We start from the raw sequence: 22,364 nt of genomic DNA on the forward strand, positions 1-22,364 counted from the left end.
CTTCCTCCTCGCGGAGGAGCTCCACGCACTTTTTTTTAGTGAATCCTTTTGTTATAAAATATATCTGTGAATAACAAAATAAAGCGATTAAAATAAAGGAAAAGGGGGGAAAGGGGGGGGAGAGAAAGAACTAGAGCAGTGATTCTCAACCACTGTGCCGCGGCACTTTTGTGTGCCGCCAAATTCTTAAAAATGTGCCGCCAAATATTAGAAATGATGCAATAAAAATTATAATGCTTTTTTTTATTATGAGTAAAGTTTAAAATAAAGAAAAGTGTATATATAAATACTTTTTATAATTTTTCCACGCTTTAACAGCGTGATAGCATCTTCGTCGGCGATTGTATTGTCTCTGACAATCTTAAAATAAGATGGAAGTGTTTAACACACAATTTTAAAAAATGTTGTAAGAGCTGATCATTTAAGTAAGCTATGCAATTAGTAAGCAAACTAACAAAGGATAACTAAAAAAACAAATATATAAAAAACAAATTAACAAAGGATAATTAACAAAAATTAAGCTAACAATTAATAATTAGCAAAAAACTGGTTAACAAGAAATAAAAAAAAAAAACAGTTAATAATTATAGAAAACAAGCTAAGAATTTATAACTAGCAAAAAAATAACTGTTACTAACTAATAAAAAATTGGTCGAAAGAAATAATTAATCCCTTAATAAATGTGATTTTGCAGTGCATATTATTTTATTCCACATTCAAAATTATTATCACAAACTACTTAACACAGTGTAAAATAGGTAATTAAACAACTTTTAATCTAATTTTTTCATTGTGTGCCGTCAAATTTTGAAATCGTTAAAAGTGTGCCGCAACGAAAAAAAGTTTGAGAATCACTGAACTAGAGAAATGAAGATTGGTATTTAGTCAGGTAAGCGAAGAATCACTTTAACTAGTTTAACGATCCAACAGAAACTAGTATCCACACAGAAATCGGTACTCTTTTGCTACAATTTTCATTCCGGATTCAAAAAATAAAAATAATTGGTTTTGTTGGCGATGATCTCGTAGAACGATAAAGAATCATGCATAGTACACACGCAGAGCCTTCAGAATTCTTTTAAAACGATCGCTCAAAGACTAATAACACGGCCTGCGATATTCGACGGGTAAGGAAAGGGGGTATGAAATTCTCCTCGAAGGAAAAGTGGATTAATACCCCAAGGACCGGTTTAAGGTGAATGAATCTTTCTTTGGGATGAATCGACACAAAGAAGATGTATGGGTATTAATGTATGGTAACCTCTGGAACTGGTCTTGTTGTCGATGCGAGCGCCAACCAGTTTGTCTACGTTCAGTCGCTTTACAAAATTCCTGAAGGGTAAGGTGAGTCGTCTTTACCCCCTATACTAGTCCCCGTTTGCAGGAAATTGATGTTTTGCGGGAGGGAAATTATATGGATCTATTCTTTGAATTTTATTTACCTGCGAATTGACTGATGACTCTGTCGCAGGGTAAGTGTGAATTGCAGTTTCTTCCCTCAGAAAGAGGAAAGCAAATTTTGATCTTTGAGAACTACAGGTATAATCTAAAACGAATGAGTAAAAAGGGGAAAGCAAAGTGGATCTGTGGAACGAAGGTGAAATCGAAGTGTAGTGCGATTGTTTGGTTAATTGATGGCGTTTTTCATTCTCGATCTGGTCGCCACAACCACGAAACAGATGAAAAATTCATCGAGAGGAAAAAACTGATGATGAGCATGAAAAAGGCAGCTGTTAGAGATGTTACCGTTCCTTTAAAGACAATCTACGAGTAAGTTTCCATTTTATGTGTTTTGTATTTAATTCAAGTTAGTAAATCAAGAAAAAACTACTTTTATGTATGCAATAAAGCTGATTTAAATTAGTATTCTTAAAGAAATTATCGCTCATGGGCTGCAATAGCGGCACAACTCAAAAAATCAAGTTTTGAGATAAGTGGGTTTAAAGTTTTCATTGCTAAGGAAAGCGCTTTAGTTTGCTTAAACGAAGATTACCTTCAAGTTGAATGATGAGTTGCGCTAGTACTGCTGCTGAAAGAATGTGCATTTTCATACTTACACCTGTTCTTAGTCCAAACCGCGTGTTTCTTGATGAGTTGCGCTAGTACTGCTGCTGAAAGAATGTGTATTTTCATACTTACACCTGTTCTTAGTCCAAACCGCGTGTTTCTTGAGTTGTGCCACTATCGCAGCTCATGAGCGATATATATTGTGAGGTAAATATGTGTAGTCGAAATTGAAAAATACCATTGAATCAACTGAAAAGTACGGTACTTTAACGTCGCAAAACTACAGAAAAATTGGAAAATTCTTCGTAAAAAAAAATCTGCTTGATATTTTTAGGCTTATTTCGATCAACTTATTCCGACCATACTTACAATAACAGCATATATATAATCAACATATGAAGCTTATTATAGCTCGTATATATTGCAATAAGGCTATTTACGCTAAGCCTGTACTATGGACTTGTTGCAAACTGCCTGAAATAAATCAGGCTGATTCAATGACGATGTAATTTCTAATTGCCCTAATGGTATGTGGGTTCACTACAATAAGCCTAAAAATGTCGAGTTAATTGGAAAAGTTTTCAATATTTCCTTATCGGTCTTATATTTCTAGGTTTATTATAATCGACTTTTGTGGAGCTGAGGTGATTCAGGGAATATGAAGGAATATATATTCGAATCCGGGTCCCGCAATGAGGTGACCTGTGTTCGAATCCCAACGAGGGCTATGGCACCGACCGCAGTGCTGACGTAAAATATCCTCAGTGGTAGATGGGTAATGGGTCAGAGTCCCCTTGAGTCGTCAGGTTAACAGTGGAAGATTTTTTTGGTTTTCCTATCTATGGCGAACCGGGTTCGAATCCCAGTCGATACGAATTCCGTATCCAACTTGCACCGACCACAGTGCTGACGTGAAATATCCTCAGTGGTAGACGGATCATGGGTTAGAGTCCCCTTGCCGTCAGGCTAATCGTGGGAGGATCTCGTGGTCTTTCTCTTCATGTAACGCAAATGCGGGTTAGTTCCATCAAAAAGTCTTCCACTTGGGCAAATTTATCCCAATACTTGATGCAGGAGTTCCCTTGTCTTCTGGATTGGGTTCAAAATTAGAAGGCTGCGAAGTTGAACATTAGTAGACGTAAACTCAAAATTGGGTTGGCTATTCAATAACGATTATAAAATAAAAAATCAACATATATGCTCTTCTGGACTATACGAATCCGCATCCGGCTTGCACCGACCACAGTGCTGACATGAAATATCCTCAGTGGTAGACGGATCATAGGTTAGAATCCCTTTGCCTTTAGGCTAACAGTGGGAGCTTCTCGTGGTCTTCTTCTCCATGTAACGCAAATGCGGGTTAGTTCTCTCAAAAAGTCCTCCACGAAAGAAAATTTCTCCCAATATTTGATCCAGGAGTTCCCTTGTCTTCTGGATTGGGTTCAAAATTACAAGGCTACGGAGATGAACATTAGAAGTCGTAAAGCCAAAAATTGAGTCGGCTGTTCAACGACGATTATAAAATTATTAAATATATGCTCTTAGACTAATCAGGAAATGTGCAAAAAATTACTCAGACCTAATTTACTAAGTCTTATTGCAACAAATATTTTAAAAAGTTATTTGCTATAAGCTTCACTACTCTGGACCTAATTTTAACCGACTGAAATAAATCAGGCTGATCCAACATTGAATGATGTATTTTCTACAGGTACGTGGACTCACTTCAATAAACCTAAAAAGTGTAAGGCTAATTCGAACATACAGGAGACTTCACTAGTTAAAAGACTGACGCATTACAAAGAGCCGAACTAATGAGTTAATTTATGGCATCTCTAAGGAGGCATTTTTTTAGTGATAGTTATAAAGTGTCTCAATTAATAAATGAAAAGAATTACTTTTGGTCTTCTAAATTTTATATTTTTGATATTTATGAAACATATTGCTTACGTTGATCAATATTTTCACAGAAAAGAAATAGCCAAAGCAGCAGTTTCACTTGAAGCAACTGCCAATTTACCACAATTTCAAAACATCAGAAAATGTTTAATCAAATCTCGGAATTCTGCTGTGCCAAAACTGTCAACTGGTGATGATGTAGAATTATTATTAAATCCTCAAAGGAAGACAGAAAATGGAAGAAAGTTTCTTTTAGCAGATGGCAGTGAAGAGAAAACTAGAGAACCGGTAAGAGCTTTATTCACTTAAATGCATATGTTACCGGCAAAGTATGAAATCCGGCATTGTATAGAATGCCTAAAATTAGCCGGCAAAGTATGAAATGATTTATATTTTACACACTACCTAGGCATTCTATAGAATGCCAAATACTTTTTAGGAAAAGTATGAAATAAGCGTCCTGATGAGGTTATTACGTAAATGGTGTGCATGTTACTGTGAATGACCAAAATCGGTGGATGTTGACTTTCACCGGTGAATGTTGGCAATCACATAGTAGCTTTGGTGAATGTCCGAAATATTTATTACATCCGATTTGATATTAATTTATTCGTGTACATAATTACATTTATTCGATATTTTAATACTTACTGACGATAGATTAGAAGAAACATCAGTGTTTGGAGCATCGGGCAAATGTATACTGGGCAATGGCCCTTAACTAGGTCTAGTTAAGTACCACTGCCCGATATACATTTGCCCGGTATACCCTACACTGATGTTTTTTTAAGGTCAAGTGCCATTGCCCGGTATACATTTGCCCGGTATACCCTACACTGATGTTTCTTCTAATCTATCGCCAGTAAGTATTAAAATATCGAATAAATGTAATTACATACACGAATAAATTAATATCAAATAGAATGTAATAAATATTTCGGACATTCACCAAAGCAACTATGTGATTGTCAACATTCACCGGTGAAAGTCAACATCCACCGATTTCGGTCATTTGCAGTAACATGCACATCATTTACATAATAACCTCATCAGGACGCTTATTTCATACTTCGCCAAAATAGCATTTGGCATTCGATAGAATTCCTAGGCATTGTATACAATGCCTAGGCAGAGTATGTAATAATTCTCACATTTCATACTTTGCCTAAAAACGTCAGGCATTCTATACAATGCCGGCGTTTCATACTTTGCCGCGGTAACACATACAATGTCATTATTTCGGAATAGAAAACTAGTTTTTCTGTTCAACGGATTTTATTGTTCAGCTTAGCTGTAATAGCAAGCACTCTATTTTTTTGCAACCGTTTGGCTGTTATCGTTCTCATGTTGCTGTTATAATAATTCCATAATTACGTCGTACCACTAATAACTACACACTTTATAACTATCTAAAAACTGTAAAACCATTCGACATCATCACTTCGTAGTAAAAAACATGTTTTTTTTAAAGGTTCTTATTAATCATTATAACAAGCACTCTGTTGTTTTGAAGCCAATTGGCTGTTATCGTCGTTTTATGTTATTGTCATCGTAATTAGCAACAATTATATCTTGGCCCCAGTTGGGCTCGAAATTGGCTCAATATAGGTCCTATATGAACAAGCTCTGAGGGATCAATATTGGAATGTCTAGATTTTTTTAATATCGGCATGGCCGAGCTGCGATGGCTGAGGGGACAGAACGTTCTCCTTCAAATGAGGTGAACCAGAGTTCGATCCCAGCAATGACTTTGTCGATACGAGTTCTTCATCCAGCTTGCACCGACCACAGTACTGACGTGAAATATCCTCATTGGTAGACGGATCATGGGTTAGAGTCCCCTTGCCATCAGGCTAACCGTGGGATGTTCTCGTGGTCTTCCTCTCCATGTAACGCAAATGCAGATTAGCTCCATCAAGACGGCAAATTCCCACGGAGGCAAATTTCTCCCAATGCTCGATCCAGGAGTTCCCTTGCCTTCTGAATTGGGTTCAAAATTACTTGGCTTCGGAGTTGAACATTAGTAGTAGTAAACCCATAAAAGTGGGTCGGCTGTTCAACGACGATTACAAAATAAAAATAAAATATCGGTAGGGTAAGCCTGGATGGCCTGGTTGGTAGGGCACTGGGCCCATGTCCAAAAGTTTGTGGGTTCGATCCGTACTGGCCGAAGGCTCCCCATTTAGTAAACGGTGAATGATGCACGTTAAATCTGTCTAGTCGCAAAATCCTCCATGTTCCCATAACATATCAATACCTCTGGGGGTACTGATTCAGGAGTTTCCTTGTCTTCTGGATTGGGTTCAAATTTACAAAAATACGAAGTTGAGCATTAGTTAGTCGTAAACCCAAAATTCGGTCGGCTGTTCAACGACGGATGAAATAAAAATATTGGTCCTATGCTGTGTCAATACCGGCCTATATAGGGCTTATATTGGCTGAATAATGATTATAAAATATTGGGTGAATCTGACAATTTTATATAGGTCCGATATTCGTCGTAAAGTGGCAGTAAAATATCGGGTTAATCGGACAATTTTGTGTAGGGCCGATCTTCGTTGTAAAGTGGCAGTAAAATATCTGGTGAATCGGACAATTTTGTGTAGGGCCGATCTTCGTTGTAAAGTGGCAGTAAAATATCGGGTTAATCGGACAATTTTGTGTAGGGCCGATCTTCGTTGTAAAGTGGCAGTAAAATATCGGGTGAATCGGACAATTTTGTGTAGAGCCGATCTTCGTTGTAAAGTGGCAGTAAAATATCGGGTGAACCCGGCAATTCTATATGGGACCGATATTCGTTGTAAAGTGGCAGTAAAATATTGGGTGAATCTGGCAATTTTATATAGGTCCGATCTTCGTTGTAAAGTGGCAGTAAAATATTGGGTGAATCTGGCAATTTTATATAGGTCCGATATTCGTCGTAAAGTGGCAGTAAAATATCGGGTGAATCTGACAATTCTATATGGGTTTGATATTCGTTGTAAAGTGGCAGTAAAATATCGGGTGAATCCGACAATTCTATATGGGTCCGATATTCGTTGTAAAGTGGCAGTAAAATATCGGGTGAATCCGACAATTCTATATGGGTCCGATCTTCGTTGTAAAGTATTGGATAAATCGGAAAAGCGATATAGGTCCTATATTGGAAAAATATAGGCCCTTCGAACCCTTTTTGAGCCAAGATTCATGAATATTGCTCCAAAGAGAGCCCAAGTAATTTTTGCTGCTATGAATGATAACGTCAACATTGTATCAACTCAAAAACTACAAGATCTTAAAACCGTGTGGGAACAATAAACGCCTACGAACTTATTATTAGTAGAAAACTAGTTTTTTTTTATTTTAAGTTAATTAAAGGTTAAAGTATCATCAAACCTGACTTACATTGTCCGCCCAACCAAAAGAAAAACGAACACGGAATCGAACTTAATTTTCTTTCTTAAAGAAATACAATATTTTTTTGAAGACGGAAGAGGTCAATTGGATGGGAAATGGGAGGAACCTCACAAAAATCCTCTTGAAAAACTCCACGAGGTTGAAAAAAAAAGTGACCTCACACAAAACGGTCCTGCCCTTCAGTAACTATCACAAGTTGGTGCTGCGCCATTTCGAAATAATTAATCAATAGTTACTTGTTTTGCCTTTCTAACCTCATGTCACGATTGTGGACCACTTCCATTGTTCGAGAGGAGTTATAAATATTAATTATTCGATTTTTTGCTCCATTGAAACGAATGAAATATACATATTATTGTTGAGTATGGAAAATTATTTGGAGGTTATTTTTTATGTATGAGGTGAATTGTTGAATGTCTTAAACTCGAATGAAAATATTGCGAAATGTTTTTTGGATTTGTTTTGTTGTTAAGTAACTAAGGCCTTAGGCTTTGAAGATTCTGTCATTATTTGAAGCAACGTTTTATCCAGCAAATAATAAGCTATTTTTATAATAGTTATTTATGACTGTTAGGTTACGTTTTAAAAAATTTCTTTTATGTTAATTCGAAAAATGGCGCAAAGTGTCAATAAGAAGAAAAGCCACAGTGTTGCGAAAATGAAAAACGTTTTAGGTTTAATTTTATATTTATAAAAAAGTAGCTTCAACACTGCTTTGTATTCGACTGTGCGAATTTTCAGACATTGTGCGAAGAAAATCTTTGATTTTCTAAACTATTAATATTATTAACTATTAATATTCTATATTATTAATATTATTTGTCGCTAGTGGCGACAAATAATGTATTACCTCATTCAATTTTTTTTTTTTTTTTTTGTAGTACATAGATGATATCCCGCTCTGATGTTAAATATTAATTTTTTTCTTTTTCTCATAAGTTATACTCCTTTGTGTTTGTTCTACGCCTTTTTTTCTACTTATAAAACAAAAAAAATATATATATATATTCTTGTACATACATATTTCCTTTTTTATGTTTATGCACATCATGGAAAAATCAAAAAATATATCCTTGACGTAAAGAAAATAAAGATTTCATAATAAATAAAATATCTAATTTGCTTTTTTATTTATTTATTTTTTAAAAATTGTTACGTTTTTTAACTATTTAAATCTTTATTCATTAATCTCAAATCTCAAATTAGCTGTATAATGTAAAATTTACAAATCATTTTTTCTTATTAAAAAACCTGGAATTAATGTCTTTGGTAATTAATGAGATTAGATTTAGCAGTTTTCTAGAAATAATTTGTGTTATTCTGATTCAGTAGTTTTTTAGTGCGGTAGTTTTTTGTTAAGTTTAAACTAGCAGTTTCCTTGTAGTTATTGGAGTAAATCGATGAAGTAATTTTCTTATGTTCATGTTTTCTGTTAATTTGTTTAAATATAATTGGTGTAAATTAATTGTGGTTATTTTTCAAATAATCTGTGTAATTTGATTCAGCAAATTTCTAGTAAATAAGGTTCCAAACAAATTATGCCATTTTATGATTATTTCCTGTAAAAAATATCGACGCTTTGTGATTTTAAGAATAATTTAAAAGTTTTCCATGCAAAACTAATATTGGCTGCCATTTTCTTTTTTTGGAAGAATGCTCGAAAATGAGAAAAAGAAGAATAGAAAGATATCGTTTGCGATTTCTCCGAGTAACAAATGGCAATGCCACATATCCAGTTCTTTGCCTTCCCATAAAAGTAGATAAGGGTCCTATTTTTCATTTTAACTCCATTCGGAGAGAATAAAAATGTCTAAAGCAGAATCTTCAGATTACTGAAGAAATGCGGGTGTGCTGTATTTTCTTGATCGCCCATACAAAGAAATGGAACATAATACTTCCAAAGATATGATATTGCGAACAATCGCTTGAAAAAAATGATATCGGTTGACGTGACAATAAGATTATAGACGTGTGAGTCAGCTAAATCTGGTGAATATATAAACATATCCTCCGCTTTTTTCAATTGTGTCTGAATTGAGATGTTTCGCCATTTTGTTTCGATTCGTCGTTGCGTGCAGACGTTTTTTTTTTTTTTTTTTTTTTTTTAAATTAAACAATTGTTTTGAAAACATTTTGAATTTATATGCACGATTTTCTCGAAGCTGTTCTTCTCTGATGTTAATATTAGAATATTTTTTTCTATACATAATTTGTAGGCTAAAACAGAACGATTGTCGTTGACCTGCTGGTCTGGGCGCTATGTGTAGGTCAAAATATCCCCCCCCACCACAAAAAAAAATTGCAAGTCAGAATAAGATCTTGAAAAGAATGTAAAAGTATTTAAATATTGTAAATAAAATGCTGAAATTGTAAATAAATTCTTTTTCACGAATTTCTTTCAAATGAATATTAATAAAACTGATGAAGTTTGTTTCGTTAAGAATTTTTTATGTATATATATTTAAATATAATAAATAAATACAATGAATTATTGCTTAAGATTTAGTTGTCAAAATAATGAAACATTGTCGTTGCAAATAAATCACGCCTAAGTTACGAACACTTTATGGAATATTTTTTAAAATTATTGTTTAGAACTTTCAAAATAATCTTTATTAATAAAACTGATGAAGTTTGTTTCGTTAAGAATTTTTTATGTATATTTATTTAAATATAATAAATAAATACAATGCATTATTGTTTAAGATTTGGTTGTCACAATAATGATACGTTGTCGATGCAAATAAATCACGCCTAAGTTATGATCACTTTTTGAAAATCTCATTGAAATTTTATTGAATACAAGTAGAAAAAAATTTGACTTGTATTTGTGTTTCATAAAAATGTGCTCATTAATAAATTTAAATGCATAAAATCTATGAGATTTCGCTCAGAAAGCAAAAAGTAAAAACAGAAAAGGTAAAAATTGAATTTTTACTTCAGCAGAAGATTGGGATTGATTTCTTGAATAAAATCTAAGAAAAAAGAGGGTATTCTAAATTACATTTACCCAAAATTAAAGATAATAGATTATTGGTTATTTATTTATTATTTTTATCTACAAGTGAACGAGGAAAGGGGAATCGCCTCATTTTAGGAAAACTTCACTACAGTCAACTACAGCACGATCGTCTGTCTTCTGCTTTAATTTGGAAGCTTGCCAAAACAGGAATGAAACAAATATATTCTCCTCGTTTCCTCTTTTACTCTAAAGAGGGCGCCACACAAGCAAGCAATTCTTACTTGAGTTTGAACTTGATGGAGCTGTGGTTTTTTTAACTTTTTTTTATTGCGATAAGTTATCAGCTGTGTAATTCTAAATGGTACTAATTAGAATTATTTTACAAAGTAAAAACGGTCATCGTGTTGTGTTCGCAATGATTTTTTGAATTGTGAAATGGATGCGAACAACTTTGCCACAATGCGAGTAACTTATGAAACTCTACCTCCTGAATTTGAGAACGAAATAGTGGAGAGCAATGAAAATTCTGTTTTAATACGAAGCAACTTGAAATCTTTGATGGATATAAATACTTGGACTCAAAAATTTGGAATGATTACGAATACGAAATGGAATTCTAGAAGCTCTCAACCTCTTGGCAGAAAATTTGTTTGCAAGTGAGTTCGCAATTTTTTTTTCCATCTTGTTTTTAATATCTTACTGTATAAGCGAATAGTTTCAATGTCAACTCAATTCATTTGTAAAATATTTTCATAAAAGACAAAAAAGAAAGAAAAATAAAATAAAATAAAAAAGAAAATATATTAACTTTCTCTTTTGGCAATTCAAAATTAAGAAAAAAAAATTTTTTTTTGCGTTTTCGGCTATAAAATAACTTATACCATAAAACCCTTTTTAGTCTATGTAAAATAGTAATAATGATGATACTTAGGTTTCGTTTCCATCATTCATTAACAGTTTGCAAAAGGGCGATGATAAAGATTTTGTAGAAATTACAGTCTGGGAAGAGGGTTGCCTTGCTTAAATTTAGGTTGAGATATAACTTAAGCATGGTTTTGGTAAATTTACTTTAATGAAATTGGTGCCCTTCTCTTGTGTCAGCTAAAATGAGCTAATTACAACTACACTATGCTTATGTAAGATAATATTTTCCATAATTTATTTTATTACCGGTATGGAACAGCAGAACTATTTCTGAATTTACGACTATAAATGTTTATTTCCAAAGGCTTATAATTTTGGACCCAACCGAGAAGACAAAGGAACTCCTGGATTAAGCTTTGGGACAAACTGGATCTTAATTTATTACATCCACCTTCCTGCACTGATTGCATATTGATATTGCTTTATCTTTTCCCCGTTTAAATACTTAGCGACATTCCCTATGCCTATATTTTTTCGTTGGCAACTTTGATAAGAATTCTAAAAATACTTATTTATGGTGGTCGTTACGGAACACCCAATGTATAATCCCTCTTGTCAACTAATTAGAACTAATCATAAACCCTTCCCCTTATAATTGCTACATATCTAAATGGTCTTGTCTTAGTGGCTCAAGAGACAAAGCGTTTGCCTTCCTGAAGGTAACTCAGGTTCGAATCTCGGGGATGGCTAATCGAATCGAATTCTTGATCTGAATCCGAATTGCTGACTATACATAACTAACTAAAATATCCTTAGTAGTAGACGGATGATGGGTGAAAATTCCCTAACTATTGGGCTGATCGTGGGAGGTTTTCGAGGTTTTCCTTTGCTTGTAATGCAAATGTTGGTTAGTTACATTAAAAAGTCCCTCGCGAAAGCTCGTTTACTTCATTACTTGATCCAGGAGTCTTCTTATGTTCAGGGTTAAGTTCAAAATTTCAAGGCTACAGAGTTTAACATTGATAGTATAATGTGTCATATTTTCAATGTCGGTCATAAATTAAAAAATAAAATGTCTTGACAATTTCAATTTTAAAGATTAGTTAAAAATTAATATAAAAAATTTTAATTGAAAATTAACTAATTAACAAAAATAAAAAGTATTAAAGAAATTTATTCTGTATTTTGCAATTACTTATATTATGTAACTCTGTTGTGTACTATATTTAAAAAAGTAACTGTATCATTTATGCTTATGGAATAATATGTTGCTTACTTTTGAACTTTACACAATTTTGTTTTCAAACTCTTAACACCTTTTTCAGTTATTATTTTCTTTTGTTATATTTATTATTTCATATGTAAAACAATTGTTTATTTTAGTATTCGGGGCCTTTTTTTTATCTGCAATAATAATTATTTAATGAGGTAATATCGTAATACTTACAGAAAAAGGAAATTGAGGAATTTTATCTATATGGTATCGTGATAAATACCGACAACGATAGTTATCGATAATATCACTATCTAAACAACAATAATTCCTATGATTTTCACTAGTCATATTGTTATTTTATAATAGAAACAAATTGATTAATGTGGAGTAAAGAATAATACATAATAAAGTAAAACAGATTTTTTTTCAATAATTAAGTAACATTTCCGTACATTTTGTATCAATTTTAACTATTTTAAAGACGTTGGAAATATATTTCTCACCAACTTTATTACATTTAATTGTGAATGGGAAACTATTTTCCCACTCACTATTTGTGCGACTATCTTCTGATAACTTTATCAAAATAATTAGTACTGAAGTGCTTTGCTTACGTAAAGGTTGGTACCAGTAAAGGCTAGCATGGGATCAAGAAGAGATGCTAAACACTGGGAGGGGGCGGGGCTAATTTCTCTAATGCGTTATCGTTTGGAGCCGCGATGGCTTTGAGGATAGAGCGTTCATCTTCAAAGAGGTGAACCGGGTTCGAATCCCGGCGACGGCTGGTCGATACGAATTCCGCATCCGACTTGCACCGACCACAGTGTTGACGTGAAATATCCTCAGTGGTAGTCAGATCATGGGTTAGAGACCCCTTGCCGACAGGCTAACCATGGGAGGTTCTCGTGGTCTTCCTCTCCATGTAACGCAAATGCGGGTTAGCTCTATCAAAAAGTCCTCCACGAAGGCAAATTTCTCCCACTACTTGATCCAGAAGTTTCCTTGTCTTCTAGATTGGGTTCAAAATTACAAGGCTACGGAGTTGAGCATTAGTTGTCGTAAACCCAAACATTGGGTCGGCTGTTCAACGACGGTTATAAAATATAAAATACGTTATCGTTCAGTTCTTATGTTTTTTTTTAAAGTTATAAATATAAGTTCTTTATAGTTTATATATAAATATATGGTTTTACGAGAGATAATAATAAAGAAAGAATAGTAAATGTGGAAGTTATATTTAAATTTATTTATCAGTTTAATATTTAGCTTCTCTATTTTGCTTGGAAAACGAATTAATTCGAAACGGTTATCATTCATTTTTGATAGTGTATTTTTTTTCTACCTTACTTGTCTACGTTTGATTATTATCATTACTTTCATACCTTAATTTAATTATTTTGAAAAATTGTATGCAATTTGTCGTTATTTTTTTTTTTCTTACATGATTTCGCGTAAGTTTTAATACTCAATGTATAAGTATTATTTTGAATGTTGCATGTCACCTGGCTTCAAACGAATACTTTTTTTTATGTTATGCTCCATATTGCTAATAAGTTTTTAAATGGACATTTTCCAGAAAAATATTCATTTGCAAACATAGCTCCTTTGGAAAGTCACCTCCTGGAACTCTCAAAAGGAGCATGACGAAAAACAAAGGTTGCAAGGCTACAATTCAGGCAAAAATAAGAGTAAACAGTGCATCAACCAGAAGGAGAGATACATATGTTCGTGTAAGTTTATTGCTTTTGGTGTAAAATTGTTTAATTAGTTAGGTTTTCTTTTATTATTTCAATGTATAGTTAGGTTTTCTTTTAACATTGCAATGTATCGTTTAGTTTTCTTTTACATTACAATGTATAGTAAGATTTCCTTTTAACATTACAATGTATAGTTAGGTTTTCTTTTAACATTGCAATGTATAGTTAGGTTTTCTTTTAACATTACAATGTATAGTTAGCTTTTCTTTTAACATTACAATGTATAGTTTAGTTTTCTTTTACATTACAATGTATAGTAAGATTTCCTTTTAACATTACAATGTATAGTTAGCTTTTCTTTTAACATTGCAATGTTTAGTTAGCTTTTCTTTTAACATTGCAATGTATAGTTAGGTTTTCTTTTAACATTGCATTGTATAGTAAGGTTTTCTTTTAATATTGCGATGTATAGTAAGAGTTCCTTTTAATATTGCAATGTATAGTAAGGTTTCCTTTTAACATTGCAATGTATAGTGAGGTTTTCTTTTAACATTAAAATGTATCGTTAGGTTTTCTTTTAATATTGTAATTTATAGCTAGGCGTTCTTTTAACATTGCAATGTATAAGTGAGATTATCTTTTAACATTACAATGTATAGTTAGGTTTCTTTTTAACATTACCATGTATAGTGAGGTTTTCTTTTAATATTGCAATGTATCTTGGTTTTCTTTTAATACTGCAATGTATAGTTAGGTTTTATTTTAATAATGCAATGTATAGATAGGCTTTCTTTTAATATTGCAACGCATATCTTAATAGTGGCAGTAAATGCCAGTTACTTTAATATAGGGGTGCACAACCTTTTTGAGTGAAGGGCCACTTGCACAGCAGGTTGGCTAACGAAGGGCAGCACATGTATTTTGACTTGTTAATGACAAATGTAGTAATGTTTATTTAAACATTAGCGTTCCATTTTTTTAATCAATAAACTTAGTAATATCAATAACTTAGTAGTGTTCCATTATTAGAAATCATTCAAAAGTAAAAAAAACTTAAACTTTTTTTTTTTTGCAAGAAAAAAACTTGCTATTTTTATCATATGAACAATAGATTTATCAAACTAAATAAACATTGAAGAAAAGAAATATTTTTTTTTTATATCATGTAATACGAAAATTCATTTAAGAATTAAATTCTAATAAATAAAAAAAAAACTGCAATGCCCACAGAATGAAAGTAGGAAAAAGTTTAGTAATATTTAAGTAATATAAATTCAAATTACAAATATTTTAATTGAAGAAAATTTATAGGTTTTAAACAAAAGCCTAAAATAAAAACAAAACTGTGATAGTTCAAAATAAAATTCAATGCTTATTTTGTAATGTACTTTATTATTTTATTTTATTAATTATTAGATTTTTCTATATCGTAAACATTTCCCTTTTTTTTTTTATCGAAAAAGATCACTTATATTTATTCACTTATCACTTATATATATAAGATCGCTATATTTAAACAAAATAATGCTTTTAAATGTGTCCTAATCAAATTTTTTATTCACTATAAATCGAAAGTTGAAAAGGGAATAACAAAATGTTCTCAAATGCATAAGTTCACTCGTTCTATAATTACATTTGTAAATTAACTTACCCATAAAGATAATAAAATTGTAATGATAAATGCAATACTATCAGTAAATGTATTATATTCTAATTGTAAATCTAATCCTGTTTGAAATAACTCGAATTTAATAAATTGGACTAATATATTTTGATATATTTCTTGGCCAAGTAGAAGCTTATCGCCTAGTTAGTGCTTGATTTTTATAAATTGCACCCCTCACATATCAATGAGGAGAGAGATCTACCTACAAACGTTATCAACTAGCAGTGCAATCAGCATACTGTTAGGGGTGGGGGTTACAATTGAGGCAATTACTGAGCGCAGTTCACCATTGCCCGCTGTTTCATTGATTTCCCTTCTTTAAATTCATTATCACTTCCAATCACTCGGTGTATCAGGAATCATTTTCAAATGTATTGGTTATCATAGCTATCATTACTAAAATATGTTTAACTTATTCTGCTGATTTCTTAGTTTTCTTTTCTTAGACTAAGATAATTTTTTTTTTCTTCTTAAGTTAGGCTTGCTAAGTTAAACTTGTAACTAATTTCTAACTAAAACCTCTTTAATACAGACCTCTTCTTTAACTCTTGAAAGCAAATGAAAATTTTAACTTTATGTGAGACATTTCTTATTTGTTCATTGTTGCGTAATGTTGTACAATTAAGTTGAAGGCCTTGTTTGAATAGATTGTTTATTTCGACATAAAAAAAACTGTTATAAAGTCTAATGAGTTTTTTTTTTATTTTCTTATCTGTTTTAATAATGTTCTCTGTTTAGCAGCAAATAATAAGCTTGAGTTGTACTAGTTATGAAATAAGATAAGAATATCTTATCTTGTATGAACCTGTAAATAAGAATAACTCAATTTTTTCTCTCTCTAATAAATGGGGTATAAATCCACTGTTCAAATAAAAACTCATATTATGCGTATAAAACATCAAATGTAATCTGTATTATTATGCTTTGCATTTTTTAAAATTCTTAATAAGTTAACATTCCACACTGGCATAATAAATTAAGAGAATTTGCAGACTTGGTCGATTATCTCTAGAAGTACTGGATCAACTTTAATAAAATTTGATACGTACGTACACTGATATAATATAAAACAAATAACCATTCAACAATTGAAATACATACGCATGATCGTGCGTAACACTCATTGGTATGAAACAGCGGTATAATAAATTAGGAGAATTTGGAGACTTGGTCGATTATCTCTAGAACTGCTGGATCAATTTTAATGAAATTTTATAGGTACGTACACTGATATAATATAAAACAAATAACCATTCAACAATTGAAATACATACGCATGATCGTGCGTAACACTCATTGGTATGAAACAGCGGTATAAATTAAGAGAATTTGGAGACTTGGTCGATTATCTCTAGAACTAATGAATCGATTTTAATGATATTTGATATATAGATACATTGATACAATACAAAACAAATAACCATTCAACAATTGTAATACACTCACATAATTATGAGTAACACTCATTGCAGTCGGATAGTATGAAATTGCCACAGGACAATTCAGGCCGATTGCCACAGGAAATGAACTGCCTTATTTCAAGCATGAAATCACGCTGTATGGCCTGTATATATATCTGTAAGAGGGATATACAGATATATATATATATATGTTACCGTTAAAGTATGAAATCTGTTATTTTATAGAATACCTAGTTATTCCATGAAATAACTGATCGTGTCCGTTAAAGTGTAAAACTCTCTTGTATTTCACGGTTTAACTAGTTATTTCATAGAATAACGATCTGCAGCCCGTTAAAGTGTAAAATAATCTATATGCTAGAGCTCAAAGTTTAGGTACCTACTGGTCAGGGATTTAAAAAATGTTCGTGTAAAACCCAGTGTGTCAACAAAAAATGTGTTTGTTTTAGAAATAATGTTCTTTGTAATTCCAAATGTCATTTTAGTAATCCTTGTTGTAACAAATTATTTTATGGTTCGTTTCCATAAATACCATTTATACGCTGCATAAATTAGATAAATTGCTTCTTTTTCATTTTAATTGTCTGTCATTAGTTTATAGAATACCTAGTTATTTCACTTTAGATAAATTGTTTATTTTACACTTTAACTGTCTCTCATTAGTTAGTTTATAGAATACCTAGTTATTTCATAGAATAACTAGTTAAAGTGTCAAATTAATGACATATTACACACTTTAACGGACACGATCAGTTATTTCATGGAATAACTAGGTATTCTATGAAATAACTGCATTATATACTTTAACGGTAACATATATACAGGCATTACAGCTTGACCCAGCTAAATCGGCACATGACTTCCCCCCCCCACAAGCGAACAAAAGGCATTGTAAGGAGTGTCTCAAAGGGACACATGCTACTAAATGATGGTCAGGATTACCCACCTTACGCAGCTCAAATCCCCCCACACACACACAGAGTTACAGAGGCTGTAGGGTTATCTTTTTAAGGGTATGTTCTAAGAGGTTAATATAATATTTTGGCATACTTGTAAATAGTGGAATAGAATTAGCATTGTAATTTGGCGACTTAAGTGGACTTGATAGAATAATCGTAGATCATTTGCAACAATGTCAGCCACAAGTGCGGTCACAAGGAAAAATGTTTTTTTCCTAAGTTCCCTAAGAGGGGGTAGGATTCTAGTATACAACGAACATACCTATAAATTACATAGGACATATAAAGGAATAGAGCAATGGAGGTGTAGGCACATGAAGCCTCATTGCTCTGCACGCCTTCGAACCAAAAATAATGAGATAATATCAGAATTCGGGTCACATAATCATGAAAATGATGCAAAGGTGATCAAGAAATGGATATTTACGAACGACATGGAACGGCAAGCTTTTGAACAAAATACGGTTCCTGTGAAAAGATTGTACGAGTAAGTCTTTATTTGATTATGTCTTTATAATGAGTTTAACCCTTTATCTACTGCATTGTCAACTACTGAAAATTTTTTCATAAATATCTTTTTTTTAGCTGCCATATTGATAATTAAAGAATATACAAGAAAAAAAATCTCCCCGGGTGCGAAATTTAATTTGTTAGAGCTAATTAATTAGTTTGAAGTGATTGGTGCTTATAAGTACCGTCAGTAGATAAAGGGTTAAAGTCCATGTTTAATTAACTACATATGTTCCCAAATAAGGAAAAAAAAATCTTGCATTTATATTTTTTTAACTATTAATTTTAATAAAAATTAAATATTTTTAAAAACTATGCTTAAAACATTTAATTAGCTAAATAATTCAGCAGGAAAGAAAATATTTTTAATGAGTTCGTAGAATGACTGGATTATTGTATATTAATATGCTAATGATAATTGAGGTACGACTTCACTATCAATAATGGTAATCAATTAAGGTGGGAATTCACTATGAATGTGAATGGTAATTGAAATATCTTCACATAATTTTATATGAAGCATGATATAACAATATTGTTATTTAAATACTATCTAAAAGGAAATTAGAGGTCTCACAAAAAGATATGCATTTAAAATAATACCATTGAAACAATGTTCGATATCTTTACTTAATAATCTATTTTAATAATTTCAAAAATGTTTCTTTTTTATTTTAATATATATATTGAATTCGCACGTGTCCACCTCACTCTGTTGATAAATGTTTGTTAAAAATTAAAGTGTTCAAAATTATAATTAACTTTCGCAACTAAAATTGAAAATATATGCAAACTAATTTCAAAAATGTTTCTATTTTTATTTTGATTATTTATCTATACATATATATTAAATTCGCACGTGTCCATCCCACAGGAATATTTCAGTAATGTTCCTTTAAACATAAAAGAGTCTTATATAAAATTTTGATAAAGTTGCGACCCGCTATTTGATTAGTGTTTTTATTTGCGGCCCCCAGCCTCGTGTAAAGGCCTGTTTAGACGATCCAATTTCTTGGACAGAGATTGATTGATATTGATGGAAACTTGTTTTGCTTTGAGCTTGGATGGATAGTGTAAACAATCATACAAGAACTTGGTCCAACTTCTTGGACGATAGTAGAGCATGCTCTACTTTCCATCCAAGTTTTTTCTCCCTTAACCAATCAGCGTCTTAGGTTTTGTGACGTCAACAAGCAGGCAGCAAATTATGCCATTTTGTTGTCGGTTTTCATAGATTTTAGTTCAAATAAATTGATCTGTTGAGGTTTATTTGTGTTATTATGTTTTTATTTGAATTTATTTAGTAATTTTAAACTTATGTAAGTATTATTTTATAATGTTGAATATGAACAATGCGCATGCACAAGTTTTTCTTTCAACGAATCAGCGACATTCAAGAACTTGGATAGTGTCAACGAATCATCCAATTTCTTGGACAGAGAAATCCGTCCAATTTCTCGGATTCAAGAAATTGGACCGTGTAAACAGGCCTTAAGTTGAAAACCCCTGTTTTAATGTAAACAAGAATAGTTACAACTTCCCTTACTAAAAAGGGGAAGAAAAAATAGTTTAAGCTCAGAAAAATATTTTTATCTTCATAAATATTTGTCTCATTTGTAAGCAAGTTTGCTGCTCTATTAAAAGTGCAAATAATATTTCGATTTCTCAATAGTTTGAAGTTGATTTTTCCTTTGTTTATTTTCATAGTCAAGCAGTTGGAAAACGTGCAACATCCCTGGAGGCTGCTGCCACAATACCCAAATTCATCACTCTTGCAAAAAAGATGTACAGGGCCAGGCATGCCCCCCTAATACATGTTCTGCCACATTCTGTAGATGAAATTCATCTAACAGAAGAGTGGCAGAACAAGACAGGTGGCCGAAAATTCCTTTGTATAGATGATGGCCAAGGGGAAGAAAGATTTCTGGTAAATATAAAAGCAATAATATCTAAATATTGCGGAACTAAAAAAGATTACCTGAATTTATAATTTGCTCTATTTAAACTAATAACTTATCGCTTTTGAATAAATAGTGAAAAGTTACCAGAAAATATAGGGAGGGATCTAATATTGATGGTTTACAAATAATGGGCTGTAACATAACTAAAGGGAATAAAGCAAAACCAATGAAATTAATTGTATCTATACACAATTAGGTAGAAACTGAGGTAAACAATTACCATGAAGGAAGAAAGAAAAAAATTGAAAATTCTCCTGAAATTTTTTTTACAAAATATTGATAAAAAAATCGCTATAATTAATAAAAATTTACACTGAACGTAAATTAAACTAAATAACTGAAATTATAAGAAATTAACATTAACATCAGTAAGTTATAATCGAAATAATGAAAAAAAAAGCATTAAAGTTTTTAAAAATACCATAAAAATGTTAAGCTTATGAGGCACATGTTAAGCTTATGAGGGAGCTAGCATAAAAATGTTAGCTCCCTCATAAGCTTTAAAAATGTTTTAAAAGCTTATGAGGGAGCTAACGCTACACTTACTTATGCCAACTGGTATAAGTTGAGTATCATAATTAAGAAAAATTTAAATGCGCATAAGTGTAAACCAACTAAAAATTTAAACCAAGTTTAAAACCTTTGAGGACTTATTTGGTCACTCTGAAGATTTCAAGCGAATGCATGAACGACTTTGATATCATTTAAAAGCTGCTTGCCAATAAACATCTTGAAAAAAAAATGATAAACGTTGCCACCTGGAGTACACTCCGAACATCATTTGCTTGGCGCTGGTTTGAAGTCAAAGAGTTGCCAAGTAAGAGGCGATAAAGGATAATTCTCTAGCACCCCTCTCCAGACTTATTTCTTCACCCCTCTGATTTTGACAGTTGAAGATTGATTGAGGATTACGCCCTCTGAAGAGGGGGAGAAGTTTAGGGTTGAGATAGCTGGAACAGGGAAGGGACCATACCCTCTATTAAACCATTTTTTGTTGTTCTTTATTTTGTTATTACCATTGTTTCATACTATAGTCCATTCCACCTTAAGTTGGCACTGGAGAGAAAGGTAGGAAATGTAATACTCCGTCTTTGAAAAGTAGTTCTTCGCTATTTTGGAATTAATTGCAGTTTAAATGCGCGTACAAATATAAATAAATGTTGCATAGTAAGAAAAGTATATCTTGAAACATTCATTAGAAGTTTTTCATGTTTAAATGTATTTAACTTATAAATACCTTCTCAGTAAAGCGAATGTACAAAGAAGAAGGAGGTGTTTTAGTTTGGCGTTTGGCGCTGAATTAGTTTTCAAGGACAAGGAATTGGTTCATTGGCTATGTTTCTACACTTGTCAGTCAGCTTTTCCATTCGCCTTGACTTTGCTCAAGTGTCCTATCTCTTGTGCAGTTCTTATTATTATTTTTTTTTTTTTTTTGATTACTTAATTTTCTAGATATTAACCTCATCTGTACAATATTTAATGAAAAATGTTTTCCCCTCAGAATAAATGAAAAAAAAAAATACCCCAATAGACAGGTGAATATTATTAAACTGATGACAGTTGAGCATATTTGCTATGTAGCTAATTCAACATGTGATTTTATTATTATTTTTTTACGACAAAAGAAAAAATTGTTTTCGCTTTATTCGATCTCTGTCAAGATTCAAATTTTGCGTCTTTTGCGCCATGTTTAGTTCTGAAGTACAATTCGCTTTTTATAGGAACTTAAATAATGTAAAAATTTAAGATTTTTAGTTTGCTCAATTAAAGGGACTTTTAAATGTTATCTAAAATACAATTTCCATA

At 32.0% G+C, this 22,364-nt stretch overlaps 1 protein-coding gene across 5 annotated transcripts in view; it reads left to right on the forward strand.

Annotated features, from left to right (window-relative positions):
• The first annotated feature begins 1,230 nt into the window (after positions 1-1,230).
• LOC107450596 (uncharacterized) overlaps positions 1,231-22,364 on the forward strand; it is a 44,785-nt gene continuing 23,651 nt past the window's right edge. The window contains exons 1-3 of one of the 5 annotated variants that reach the window (XM_087164339.1): positions 1,231-1,770; positions 3,978-4,194; positions 13,921-14,074. In XM_087164339.1, the coding sequence (XP_087020465.1) occupies positions 4,166-4,194; positions 13,921-14,074 (183 nt within the window). In that variant the 5' untranslated portion in view covers positions 1,231-1,770; positions 3,978-4,165. Of the gene's footprint in view, positions 1,771-3,977; positions 4,195-10,506; positions 10,921-13,920; positions 14,075-18,096; positions 18,575-20,304; positions 20,525-22,364 lie in introns of those variants that run through there. The other 4 variants (XM_071185689.2, XM_071185688.2, XM_071185692.2 and 1 more) reach the window with 4 other exon arrangements.

This window comes from Parasteatoda tepidariorum, chromosome 5, assembly GCF_982258835.1.
Source record: "Parasteatoda tepidariorum strain Cologne lab strain chromosome 5, Ptep-v5.0, whole genome shotgun sequence".
Classification (NCBI taxonomy): Eukaryota; Metazoa; Arthropoda; class Arachnida; order Araneae; family Theridiidae; genus Parasteatoda; species Parasteatoda tepidariorum.